Source organism: Manihot esculenta, chromosome 6, assembly GCF_001659605.2.
Source record: "Manihot esculenta cultivar AM560-2 chromosome 6, M.esculenta_v8, whole genome shotgun sequence".
In the NCBI taxonomy this organism is placed as follows: domain Eukaryota; kingdom Viridiplantae; phylum Streptophyta; class Magnoliopsida; order Malpighiales; family Euphorbiaceae; genus Manihot; species Manihot esculenta.
This window is the reverse complement of record NC_035166.2, coordinates 21,665,134-21,679,594: the sequence shown is the minus strand read 5'-3', so window position 1 is coordinate 21,679,594 and position 14,461 is coordinate 21,665,134. Positions and strand designations below refer to the sequence as shown.

Below are 14,461 nucleotides of genomic sequence, written 5' to 3'. Positions count from 1 at the left end.
ACAGCGAACTGGATGGCAAAACTGAAGAAAGATTTTGCACAACCATCCAAAAATCAACTATATGCAGGTGCAGCTATATAATTCATTGTAGACACCAAAACCCATGCATCTCATAATGTCTGAAATTATAATAACACTGGAATCTAGGGCTTCTGACTGACGATATACCAAAATTTTGCAATATAGCATCACCATCAACATATACATCACACTGATTAGGTAAAAACTATCTAGGTTAATTGTAATAATAGTGATCAAAAGATGGAAACTAGATCAACTTGCAATCTACAAAGAAATGATACATAATTCTGAACCTCTCCCTTGCAACAAAATAGCGTGGATCATTTTGAGAATTCAGGACATTGCTCTCCAGCCTTGTGAGAAGAGTCGTGCATTTTCTCCAAGTAAGATTTCTCTGCATCCAAAACACCCTTAACCACAAATACATACAATCAGCCATTTATATTCAAAACTGCAAAACCTGTTCTGAGTTCTAATATTTTCGAGGCAAGAACCTTAATTATTAGAATAGCGGCATCTTTGTGTATCTCCTCATTGAACTCATGACAAGCCATACTCTGTCACATGCACAAATAACAATTAATAATTATTCTTATTAATAACGACGTGAGTACTAGTGTCAAATGAGTAGTGAGGCTGACTTGAACACAACTGGGGCAACCAGTAATTCCAGAGCAGCGGCAAGATGTGAGAAGTTCCAAAGCAGCATAAAGAAGCTCGGTGAAATAGGGTTGAATCTATTGCATAAAAAAATAACACAGAATTAGGAGTCCAGAAATAAGAAAGGTCAACTACCATCTCCACCACTTGGTCACCCTTTGAAATTAAAAATAAATAAATAAATAAATCCCTGTGGACTTCACAGCAAAAGGAGAATCTCAACAATTGCCCTAGGGCCATCACATCAAAAGGAAAATCTCAATTGAAAAAGACTAGGAATTTTAGATAATTTGGCTGAAAAGACCACTTAAAGGACATGGATTTTCAACAAAATGCTCTAAAGCCAAAATTTTAGCTTGTCAAATCAATGAACGTATAAAATTCAAAGCCTAGGGCTCTTTCAAAGTTTGACAATAATAAAAAATTAAAAAATTTATTCCAAAACCTTGCATTTTTTCAGCAAAAGAGCGAATTCACTGATCTTATCTTTGGAGATTTTAAATTCATATCAGTCACCTGCATTGCAACACCAGTCCCTCCTGGATGCTGATCATACACTAGAATTCTTTCAGGATAATAGCGGGTATCATAAGGGTTAGGGCACTCAGGAGCCAAGTCAGATGAGTTGCATCTTATATATCTGCATGTCAAAGCATCTTAAAGCAGTCAATATCATGAACACTTGAGAGCAGACAGAATTGGTCTGTCGACTTCAAGCAGGTATAGCACAATTGGAACGTTAAAACACCTGATTCAAACAGTTCCTTTTACTGGAAAGCTTAAAAATGTCTATCAGCATCCACAAGATAGAACCCACAGGTAATATCTTTAAAGTTAAGATCATAAACATTGGAGACTCACAAAGGTACTAGTCTAAGAAGAGCATGAGAAGCCGCATGCAGACCCTCACGAAATGGAAAACATTTCAGTACTGAGTTTTTAACTGATTGAGGAACCTGAATCCAGACTGCCTATACGTGATAAGATATAGAAAATGATTAAAAGAAATTATTAAATTAATGATAAATCATATAAGCATCATTATAAAAGACACCGTCGAGTAATGAGTTAGAAATAAGAACTGAATAGTAACATTTTTTAGTGTACCTGTGATTCATATGAGTATTTAGGCAGTGAAAGATCACACCTATCTATTATTTTCTTGGTTCCTCTCTGTATGCAATAGAAGCCAAACCAAGTCGTAGTTACTTTGCAAGAACCTGCTTGAGCTGTTGTTTTCAAGGGCTGGTTATTGGAAACCCTTGCTGGATAAGCCTTGATGAATGAAGACAAAAAGTTCGTGAGCACTAATCAAACATAATTTCGATACATTTTTTATACTATTCTTAGTACTTAATCAAGTATTTTTCTAACTAATTTTGTAATTTTGGTCATGTTTTGCAGAAAAGCATAAAACGAAGAAGATTTGATGAAAAACGGCTTAAAAGTGCAAAAGCTGACTTGATCTGTCGATTTGGACAAATCTTCCATTGTACTGCACATAAATAAAATATATAGCCGCGGGACCCACACGGAATCTCCTCAAACAATGCGGCAATAAGTCTTCCTCAAATCAAGGAATTCTATTCTTGAAGAAACACATTAAAGGAAGGAATTCCAAATCAAATCAAAAAAGAATTACCATTCCAAAAGAGATTTTGCTAGGGTTTAACGCCCATATAAACAGAACATTGAGGACAGCCGCATAACACATATACTGGACAATACCGAATCTGCCTCTTTCTTTCTTTTCTGCTTTGTATTTTCTTTGTAAGGCATGAGTGGCTAAATATTTTATTTCTAGTTGAAATTAGGAGAAATTTCAATTTCTATATGAATTGGGAGATCTAAACTCAATTATTCATATTTTATTCTTCAATATTTATGCAAATTATGTTCTTCATATTATTATTACTTTGTCATTGGATCAATAGGGCCCATTGTTCTTGATTTCAAAGTAGTATATTGTTAGTTTGAATACTTGAAATCCGTAATTACTTAGGTTATTCAAACACAAGTAACAATTAGTGTAACAACTAAGAAGTTGCATAAACTAACTCAAACTCACCACGTGGCGGGTCAGTTAGAATTAGATCTCTCTAAAACTTAAAGCAGTTGATAAATTAAGATCTCAAATACATTCTTTGGTCAATTTGTTGGCTAAGAATTAATTAGCAAATCGTTTCCTAATTAATCTAAAATCTAAGGAGTGATTGGTTATGTGGAGAGTCTTCCATGACTATAACTAATTTATTGAAACGAATAAAAGTATTTTTGTATCGATAATCAATTCCCAAACTGAAATGGATCCTACACTTCAACTAGAGCTTGCTTTCATTGATTTATTTTTCTTTTAATTATCGCCTTCTTCAAATTGCTTTAATCTTTATTTTAATCCATCATCAAAGTCCACCCTTATTCTATTTTCAATTTTTTTTTTCTAGTCATTGTTTGGAAAGTTTTAGTGTTAATTCCCTGTGTATTCGATCCATTATCACTATATATAATTCATATTTGTTGATATTTAATAGGTTATTTTTTGTGGTTTCCATATCCATCAAACACCATAGCTCACTCTCCACTGTAAGACATGATAAACATGAGAAAAATACTTGCAAATGCCTTTAAGCAAATATAATGATATTTTTGGTAGTAATTTCGTGTTAAGGGGAGACCCTAATATTACAAAATGCTGCCTCCATCCAACGGAAAGGCTCCTTTATTGGTCTCTCCCAAAATATTTCTTCCTCTCAAAAGCTAAGGCAACAATTTTTTTTTGGGCTCTTAACTGGAATTCCTTTTCCTTTCACCAAAGTAGAACATCAAAACGAGAATACATTACTTCTAACCTCAACGAGAAAAATCTAGAGTGCAGAGGACCTTATTAGGTCCCTCCCCCATCCCTACACCTATTTTTCTGGTCGAATATTATGGTAATTAAACAAAATATAGTAAAAATAAGCATAGTAAACCAACTGTTGAGTTTATTGCCTCTGTTTATGAGGATCATAAATGTCAAAATTTTCAAGTCAGTGGCTATTAGGTTTGTTATTTAAATTGCCCTTTGAAACTAAACTTTTTGTTAGATACAACTGAGCCAAAGTAGTTGGGCTTGGCTATTGCATAAAATACTATTGTTTAAAATTTAGAATGATTTTTCACTGTAATAAACTAGGAGAGTCTTCTTTTTCAATATAAGGAACAAAAAGTATCAACAGATTCAAAAGAATTATTATTTGAGTTGTAGAATTTCATTTATATTTGGAAGTCTGGACTTTGGATGCTGCAGTTCCAGTTTCCAACTGTAATTATTGTTATCCATAATCAACCAGATAGGGCTCAAGTTTCTAGTACCATAGCTGTAACTATCAACAGTGAACTATTACGATGACAGAACAGAGAAATAAGGGTACCGGCGGCGCACCAATGAAATAAATTAAATAAAACAGCAGAATACTAACATGAAGGGATCCACTACAACAAAATTGTTTAAAGTAAGGAAAAAAGAAAAAGAAAATAAAGGAAAACAAAATTTTAGAGGCTTACTATATCACCACCGTGGACATGGATGTCAGTATAATCACGGGTTTTGGTGTAATACTGCAAATCAGCTCTGCGACACAAAGCAATCTTTTCTGATATATTCAATTCCTCAACCAGATAGGTCTTCCCTTGGTGCATATAGACTGCCCCCTCATATACCTAAATCAAAACGAATTTTGTTAAAATGAAGGAGATGGAGGAATGAATTAAAGAATAAACTTGTGCAACTAGCAGGTATAAAGATAGTCATCTATGATATAGGTGGAACTGCAATTTCGCAACCTGAAAAAAGGCCTTGCTTTCCTCTATTTCTTCAAGGACTTTGTTCTGTTTTTTGTCTATTACACTGTATCTTACAGACTCTATTGCTCGAATACTGATTCCATGTGAAGGCATTTTCTATAAAAGCAAGTAAAAGAAAAAAAAACAATAAGGGAAAATTGCTCAAACATAATTAACAAATTAGATTATGTAAAAGTAACAGGTATATCAAACCTAAAATGTATGAACCAATAACCTACCTCATGCCCAATGTAGCTCCATATTCTCACAGAAGAATCATGTGAGGAATCAGTACTCAGGTATCCCTTATTTTTAAGGGACATTATTGACTTGCTCAAACCAGAGCCAAAATATTTTTCATCATAAAGCAAACTCAATGGGTGCTCAAGGGCAGCACAAGTCAGTTGTTGTTCAAGCACCTAGAAAGAGGAAGGCATTGAATTAACAAGTATAAAATTGAGTATGTATTGATCCGCAAATGAACTTAATTCAAAGGAAAATGTTGCCTGTAGAGAACTTGAAACCTGCTGGTTTTGAGCATCGATATGACAGCATTCGATTGGGCTACTGAAGAGTTTCTTTGGAAATTTCATAAAATATTGATCAAGTGGCCCATCAAATGCAACATACACAGCAAGAGATGGCTTTTCCCTTCTTCCAGATCTTCCAGCTTGTTGCCACAGGCTGAATGAAAGACAGAAAGGACCCCAATAAAAAGAATCAAACAATATTTCATGTACCAGACAAAAGCACAGGAGGACAAGCACTCTACCTAGCAATACTACCAGGAAAGCCTAAATGCAGTGTGGCATCAATATGACCAACATCTATTCCCAACTCAAGAGCATTTGTTGCAGCAATACCACACAGCTTTCCACAGAAAAAATCTCTCTCTATTTTCCTTCGATCCTGTTTCATCAGTTGGCCAATATTATAACACAATAACTCTCTGCTGGCAATTTATGTATACAATTAGTTAATTTGTATGGAAAAAAGAGAAAGCACTATAGCACATAGACAAAGACAGGTGTGGCCAGCAATCAGCAAGGCACTAGCGACAACAGGGGCAAAACATAGCATATGTTTAAAATGTAAAAGTCAGGTACCAATGGTATAATTGACATATCTTTCAAGAATCATGATTCATTTAAATCCATAAACTAGTAGTCTAGTTACCAAGAGAAAGAAACTCATTTCCAACTCAGGAATTAAGTAATGTGCTCACATCTATGTTGCCAAAGAATATAAAAAACATGATTATTGTTGGCATCATACTTATACATAGAGAGAAGAAGTGAAACAGACTTACTGACCTCAGCAGCATAGCCGGCACGATAAGCACATATTAAATCCACAAGGTGAGAGGCTGTATTTTGAAGAATCTCACGCCTATCACAGTCATAGTAATTAGGACCATAATTTTCATTCAACATCTGATGCTAAAAACAAGAAAAAGTGAAGTCCTAGATGCAATATATCAGAATACGTCTTTCAGATAGGATTTAATTCATGAAATCACTATGACATACGTATATGACAAAACAAGTTCAGTGAGTTTGCGTGAATTGCAAAAAGCTATGCAGCGAAGTCCATGCTGAACCATTTCCGCAAAGAGGTATGACACTTCTGAAATTGGACTGGAAAAGGAAACAGAGTATTAGGCATTGCAATACCATTTCACAGACTCATCAAGCACATACAGAATTCTTTATCAAGTTTATGATTACATCTAACGCATTATATACTTCAATGAAGCTAAAGACAGGAGAATTTGCTTATTAATGCAATGTAGTATAATTCACTATTAAATTCATTATCTATACTAGATTATCATATGCTTTCGGCCAAATTCAAATGGAGCCCTTGTACTATATCAAAGTATGCAATTGGGCCCTTAAAGTTGTATACTACTCAATTGAAGACAAATTTTATTTTTGAAACAAACTCAACCTTCTCAAAATAATAATAATAATAATACATAAATTGCTGACAAGACAAAACTATTTATTATTTTTTAATTTTTTACCATAAATAATATTTATAACAATTTTTTAAAAGAACTCAAAATAAAAAAATTTTCATCCAAGCCTCTCCCACCCTACCTCCTCCCATTCTCTTATAATTCTCAGTGGAAGAACAAATCTCTCATATACTCTCACCAGAAATATATTTTCAATTTTGACAAACCACTCGATATCCACCAGACCTAATTAAAAAAGCTCCATCTAACTCAATATCAATATCAACTCAATTTAACTCCATCTACCTACCTATCCACAGAAGCTCCAAAAAAATGATCCACGCTACCTCAAATCAGATTTATGTGTGTGTGAAAGAGAGAGAAAGACCCAAAAACAAATCAAGTGCAAAACTAAAAACTCACAATCAAATTCCGATATGCTAAACTCAGAGAATTCTTTTTAAGATCTTAGAAAGAGAGAAAAGAGCACATAGGGAGGTGTAGAAGTCGTTGTTCCTGATATTGTGCACAGATGACCAGAATCACTTGTCCGAGTGAAGGCTGACACAAACAAGGAGAAGGAGCTCCCAATTTCAAGTGGAGTGAGGGCCTTGGATCTTCCAATTGCTCAAGAAGATGTCTTCCTTATGGGCCCTGATTTGCCTTCCTCCATTACACCTTTTCTGCATTTCTTTTGTATTTGATTTGATGACAAGAAAATGAAGGCTAATAGAAGGGAACTGAGGTAAGTCTCCTTGAGCATGAGGAAGACAAAAATGGTATTGCTAACAAATTGTTTTCTATTTTTTTTTATTTTTATAACATATTATAAAAGGATTAAATTTAGAAAAATAGCATTTTTCTTAAATGATGAAATTTTTTGAAAAATTTATAATAAGGGTCAATGTGTCTTGAAATTAAAATTTTGTATTCAAATCAAAATAAAACTTTAAGGCTCAAACTTAATTGCACATTTGATATGGTTCAATAGCCTCTATATGCATTTGGCCTACACTTTGACAGTTGGACTATGACATGTTCTCAGAAATAAGCAATGGAAAAGCAAAAACTAAATAAAAAAAGCTTTTAAAAAAAAAGGAAAACCACCATCTTCCATTGAATTATATTTATCTGCTCTGACATCCCCATCCCATCTGGAGGGTACAATTCTATCTATGACATAACTGACATGTTATCAATATCATGTTGGCAGCATAAAAACATAATGTATACTTCACATGCATATAAATCAAGCCAACTATCACCTTGTCCTTTTATTTGCAGAGTCACTGCCATCTTTGTTTGACACCTGTAATTTGGCAATGCAAGTGAGCAATAAATAAACAACATATTGTTATGCATATCTTTCACACTTACTGAGAAAAGGAAGAATAGCACTGCACCTACAGTTTCGGGATAAGAAGTAGGATTCCAGAGAGCAAACAATTTTTGTGAAGAAGGACTTCCATCATTGTTAATGAGCTCCAATGTTGAAAGGTTTGCAAGTTCCTGAGCATCAATACAAATATTTCAATCAATAAATACAATAAAGGTAAGTAGAAACAAAACCCTCAAAGCTGACAAGTGTGATGTGTCATGCATAAAAATTGAGTCTTATTTAGAAAACCCTAGTAAGGGTATCTTTTGAACCCAGTTACAGTGCTTCAAGCTGAAGCATCATTTGGCTTTCCCACAAAAGAACACAGAATTTCATGAGGTAAGATGTACAAAATCAAGAAAATGTTAAATACTAGCTAGATGGCGTTAAAGCAAATAGAATCCATCATAGGACAGACAAGATCACCCATGAAGAAGTAGAAGATCCATTTATGAGAATGTGCCATGTGGTGACTCTTTATGCAAAATAAACAGCAATTCCATCCATTTTTCAGATTTTTGTACTGGTGTACCTAAAGCCAGTTCAGTAATTCAAGCAAAAACAATGGATCTTATAACATTTTGATATCATTAACTCACATATATGGTCATCCAAGTATTATTCATATGTATGAAGAACTTTCATAAAAAAGAAAATACTCTATAAAAGGAATAAGACATAGAAGAAGTACTTACAAGCTATACTACAATATAATGAACAAAAAGAAACCACCATAAAATTTCTGTCGGTCTCTAATCTTACCATACAATGCTCACGAGGGTTGGCTGACGTTGCAGTTGAGAATATAAATGAAGGATCACTGCCATACACTGCACTTGAAATCAGAGGGTGCATTATTGTTGTCAAATATTTATTAGTATTGTTTTTGTAATTATTACATGTCCAGTTAAAGGATAATTGACATGTAAGAAAAGGGGGAATCTATCTTTGCAACCATAAGAGAAAATTGCACCATGAGAACAGATCCGACGGAGTCTTCTCAATATAAGAGCAGTATGGCATCCAAATGCTCCTCTGTAAGCATGGGCTTCATCAATCACCACAAACCTAAATTTAAATAAAGCAAACCTCTAAAGCAGCAAACATGTAAAAAATATGATATAATTCACAATGTAATCAATCACTAGAGGAACTGAATAAAATCCTAATTTCTAAGCCCAAAAAACTAATAAAAACCAAATTAGCAATAATTAACTACATAAATGGAAGATACCTAAGATTTGATAAAAATCGACCGAATTGTCTATGAAACGGTAATATTGAAATGTGCAACATATCTGGATTTGTGATGAGCTGCACTCCAAAAGCATGAAAAAATTTTAGCGCACAGAAAAGTGTCATCTTCAAGACAGCTGTAACCTACTAAAATACCAGTCGGGCATTCGTGCGCAGCCATGGCCTTTCTGTCTGAGAAGTATCACCATCATATATACCCATGTTTATGGTAGAGTCAAACCCTTTTGTCATAGCTAATAATGCTCTTAGTTGATCTTGAGCTAAGGCCTAAACACATGAACAGAAAGAGTTATCTACACAATGCCCAAATGAAAAATAAAAAATCAACAGAATTCAACAGGATTTTGCAGGGCCATGGAGTACAAAGCACACAAAAGCTAAGATAACCTGAAAAACTAGTAGCAACATACCTTAGTTGGAAACAAATATAAAGCACATGATGACAAATTCTGGGACAGAACCTCCAGAACTGGCACATTATAGCAAAGGGATTTCCCGCTAGATGTCATTGTTGACACTACAACATTCTTCCCAGCAAGAGATGACATGATAGACTCTGCCTGTGAATATTTCTGGAGTTGAAACCCATTGAGGAAAAATTGAATTCAAAAGAATGTGCTGAAGCACAAAAGACTATACCTGGTGGCTGTATAATTTAGTGATCCCCATACAATTCAGGGCAGATTTTATGTTATCTGAGAGTTCAAGTGGTATTTCTACATAAATGGCTTTTCTGGCACTAATTTCTTCAACATGCACCATCTGCATCGATCAAAGTTTAAGAGTTTAGCACTAAGCATACCAATTTTAATAAGATCTGTTAAACCATAAGATATTTATTCCCAATTATGCCCTGGTAGCATCATGTGGAGTTCTTTTCAAATTCAGGCCATCAAATTAAAAATATTAGGCATGTGCCAGACATATTCCAATTCCTAAATCCACTAATTGAAGAGCAAGTATGCAAATTACTTGTCCATTTGATCCAGTGCCCTCCCTTAGATGCTGAACCATTTCCATTGGGAGCAGTTGATTTGTTTCCTGGTTTGTAAAGAAGCTGTCAGCTCATTGCAGAAGTACTATATGTCAGTTCCAAGGATTAAAAAAAAAAAAATTGTTTCCACAAGACTATTTTCTAGTTGGAGTGCCATAATATCCCAATAAGAATTTGCATGGACCAAGAACAAATATTTGACCTACCCACAGATAATGCTTGCACCAGATTGTATTGGGAAGTATAGCTTCAGGGAGTTTCTACGTTTAACTTTGTTTCATAAAATAAAATTTATTGTCAATGACTACCTTTGGATGAACTGATAAGGTCTAATATAATGGTGAAAGGATAAAGAACAAACAAAATAATCATAGAAGACACCATAACTTCAATATAATGAAGAAAAAAAATAATTATTTACAGTCCTGCTTTAAACAGGTGAAGTTTCAGAGAGAACTCAAAGGGAGCTGCATAAAGAAGTACATTGAGATTGTAATTGTGTTACATTAACTATCCAAGCTTTCAGTTCTAATCATCTCCAAAGAACAAAGAGAAACTGTTTAAACAATTTGAAAACCAACCAGCTAAGAAAATTTTTTATTTGTCTTTGAAGAGTTAAAAACAGCAAAAATGAAAAATCTGTAATTTGAGTCATAAAAAATGGCATTTTGAGAATAAAAAACTAAATGAGTTTGGAAAAAAAAAAGGTTCTTTATAACAAACTTGGTTCCCTTTTTTTTTTCAGTATGTAAACAGTTATATGCAAGTTAATCAGAGCACAGGAACACAGCAAAACCACAGGATGACTAATTCAAAAAAGGACAAACATTGAGGTAACATACAGAGCATCGCGTTTGGAATAAGTAAGAGCGTGGAGCAGAGGACCGGCTTCCCTTTTTCTGTTTTGCTTCATTTCCACTTGCTACAACCCCACCTCCCTTCACAAATTTGATTAAATCTTCCAAGGAAAAGGGCATCACAATTGCATTTCCACTCTTATGCTGCATGAGGAAAAACAAATAGCATTAATCTTGGCAATCCAAAGTGTCATGCATCTTCTAGTAGTTTGACAAAAGAAATTATAAACAATCACAAGATTATATAAATGCATCATTCTAGAAATTAACACTCATATAATGACTGCAGGAAAGTGCTTCTGAATTATCAGAAAATAGAGAGGATTATTTCACCACTATGAATTGTTTGATGAGAAGGAAAAGGTTAACAAATTCAAAACTCACTATATTTTCCAACATGGATCAGATACTACGTGACATTCATAAACTGATCCTCTAATCATTAGGAAAATATGAAATTCAAATAACAACAATCAACAGCAAATTTCAAACCTCTATTATCCAAGGAGGAGCTCATATGAGAAATCTAGTGCATCCATATAGCTGACCCAAATATGTTATTCATCTCAGAAATACTCCAGATTCAGAACTTCTATCAATCCAATTGTCCCTTTAATATCTCACTTCTAAATAGCTCTTAATCTTATCCAATTCAGGAAGCATAATATGATATATATCATGTAGCATATTTATGTGCAGTGCACAGTGCACATGATAGCACAAATCCATCCGAGACTCCATAAAAAAGCAAAAAAAAGGGGGGGGGTGGGGGTGGGGAGGGAGGGGAAGAGGGCAGAATTCCAAAGAACTTTGACATCCTGCCACCAGTACTCCCCAATTTAAACCAACAAAGATTTCAAAGGGCTCTAGAGTCTGGATAATGCTAAAGACAAAGAACACATGTTACAATCATACAAATGATAATTAGCTGATATTGAAGGACTCAGTCCCCTTAATAAGCAAAAATAACAGGGAAAAAAGAAAGGTCCATCAATGTGTGCATGTGCATGTCTATGTGAAGTGTACATAAGTCCTGAAAAGGTTGATACTATCAACTCTGAGCACAAGAATAAGTTGAATTAATCAAGAATACCATTAGAAGTCTAGCAGCTTCCCACAAGTCAAATTTAAAGGAACTTTCTCTTTTTCTCATCATGGTAAATATCTTTGATAAAGACATGGCTTTTCGACCTGTTGAAGAGGATGGAAAAAGTATCATTCTTTTTAAAGCTGATATTACAACTACAGAGAAGAAAGGGGGGGAGGGGGACGGAATTACTTATATTTTTCATTTTACCATTTCTAGATTGACTAACGTCATCTCTTTCTTCTGTTTCAGAATTAATGATAACAAGGCCCTCTGCGGATTTTGCAAGCTTTGTGTCATTATTAGCCAAGGATACTACCTGAGACGCAGAAAATACATATACTTAATATTCCAGAAAAAGGAAATGTTAAGATGTCACCCCAAGTTTCTCCGTGATAGTCATGGATTAGAACATATTTGATAACCAGGGGATAGAGCAAGGATTTTTATGCTAGCAGGCAAAATAGAAGTATCAATTTGTTTACCTAATAAGCCAAATATAACCACAAGAATGATTTTGCGACTGAATAAAGAATGAATGTGAAATCAGAAATAATTAACATATATAAACAAAACCCTTTTACAATTTTTACCATGAATATTAACCTGATTAAGACAATGAAAGATGGGAAGATGCTTTTAGTTTTTATTTGGTAAGGCAGGAGGGAATTAAAATAAAAAATATTAGTGATTCACCTTGCCTCTTAGGAGCAATACTATGAACATAAGATTAAATTTCTCCACATTTTGGGAAAAATGACGCAAAGGTTTGAGGGAATAAAGAAGCCACACATATAGTTTGATCAGTAGATGGATAGATATGCTGCCTCTCATCCCATAACAATTTTTTTTTTCTAATCAAGGTAGATCCGCATTTCCAGAATTTGAATGTTCAAGCCTGATTTTACTTAACAGCAACCTTGAGTAAAATTTTGGAAGATATTTTTTAAGTCTTAAAAAGTCAATCTAATTACCTTAGGACAAAGAACAGAGATATGCTCTATGTCCTCATAGTCAGCTTTGAACCCAAATTTCCTAAGCTGCTTTAGTGCCTCCTTTAGATGAGCTGAGGTAATATCTTCTTTCTGCATTTGGAGAGATGCAGAGAAAATATTCAAGAAAGCAAATGCCTGCATAATTCTTTTCAACCATGCTGGACACAAGCACAAAGCCTTGCCGTCTCTGTATATTCCTGTATTATCATGAGGCTGATTTTCCACCAATACACACATCCCAGAACGTGGATTTGTCAAGCAATTCAAGGATTCCAGAACCTCGACAAACTTTTCACAATTCTGGCCCTCAATAATATTCGTGCTGGGACATTGCAGCACACTCCATAAAAAAGCATATGATCCTTCTTCTCCATGGTTTTGTTTATAGTTCTCAAAGTTCCTTTTTCTTTTACATCCAAAAAGAGTATCATATGGCACATTACTGGGTGGTCTACTTGTGTTGCTTGATTCATCTAAAAAGGATGAGAACTCATGCAACATATCTGAATAAACTGAATCCGCATAGCTAGAGCTTGAGCTTGGCTTGGAAAAATTTGTTGAAACATCAGGATTTGGGGTCTGAGGCCGATCCTTCTTGATGAATGGAACTAAGACTAAAAATTCACCAGGCTCAGTGGCAAATGATCCGATACGACTCTGCAAGCTTAATTTAACTCCCTATACAAGAAGTGCCAACAGTAATATAAAGAATATATCAAAACTATTTAAATATAGAAGGTAATATCGTGTGAGGAAGCAGAGGCAGAGGAAAAAGAAGCGCATTGAGATGAAATAGGATTCAGATTTGTGCTTACTTTTTTATGGAATTCTGTTTAATTACTTAATAACTCGACATAATATGCATCATTTCAGAGAGGGAGAGAGTAAGAGGAAGTAAAATAAAATAGAACCCTTTAACAAGAACAAACAAGTAAAAGCAAAAGACAAAATGGCACATTGAACTCTGGAGACGAACCAATTCTTAGTCTATACTTGTGTATGAAACAAATGAAGTTCAAAACTTCCAATTTTTCGTTCTCCGCCTCCGTTTTCTTGGCTAACAAGCGCACAGACCATGCAATTAGAAATAAAACCAAAAACCCAATTTCCATCACAAAGAGAAAAAGCGAAGTGAAAGGATGATTGCCTTGAAAAAGAGATGAAAATTGGGGGAGGTAGAGGCGGGAGGAAATGTCCGGACCAACAATAGCTTCAGGTCGCTAATGGTTTTGTTTCCCGCTATAGAAACCTTACTGGATTCACCAGACAGCGTACGGACCTCCACTTCTCTCTTCTTCTCCGCCATTTTTTTCGGCTCTCTCACTGTGTGTGCGTATTGCGAATCAGATTTTAGAGGGACAGAAAATGCTCCGGAGGGACTTTCAAGCTCCTACTAGCTTTGGCGGGGAATTGGCTGCTTTTCACTC

At 34.7% G+C, this 14,461-nt stretch overlaps 1 protein-coding gene across 4 annotated transcripts; it reads right to left on the bottom strand.

The window, feature by feature from the left end:
- Positions 1–125: 125 nt before the first annotated feature.
- Positions 126–14,340, bottom strand: LOC110617447 (uncharacterized ATP-dependent helicase YprA). 4 transcript variants are annotated; one of them, XM_021760211.2, is made up of 27 exons: positions 14,182–14,340; positions 13,014–13,712; positions 12,250–12,358; positions 12,046–12,143; positions 10,938–11,096; positions 10,074–10,142; positions 9,741–9,863; positions 9,512–9,661; positions 9,237–9,368; positions 9,079–9,158; positions 8,818–8,912; positions 8,607–8,674; positions 7,874–7,975; positions 7,732–7,775; positions 6,036–6,143; positions 5,820–5,895; positions 5,279–5,415; positions 5,031–5,190; positions 4,746–4,925; positions 4,507–4,623; positions 4,228–4,383; positions 1,789–1,956; positions 1,543–1,652; positions 1,198–1,321; positions 663–758; positions 516–578; positions 126–431 (listed from the first exon to the last, which is right to left on the bottom strand). In XM_021760211.2, the coding sequence occupies exons 1-27, from the start codon at positions 14,338–14,340 to the stop codon at positions 342–344; spliced, it is 3,672 nt and encodes a 1,223-aa protein (XP_021615903.1). In that variant the 3' UTR covers positions 126–341. The 4 variants fall into 4 exon arrangements, 3 of the variants coding, with proteins under 3 accessions (XP_021615903.1, XP_043813360.1, XP_043813361.1); XM_043957425.1 differs by having other exon boundaries at positions 14,011–14,312; XM_043957426.1 differs by lacking the exon at positions 13,014–13,712.
- Between the last annotated feature and the right edge of the window lie 121 nt (positions 14,341–14,461).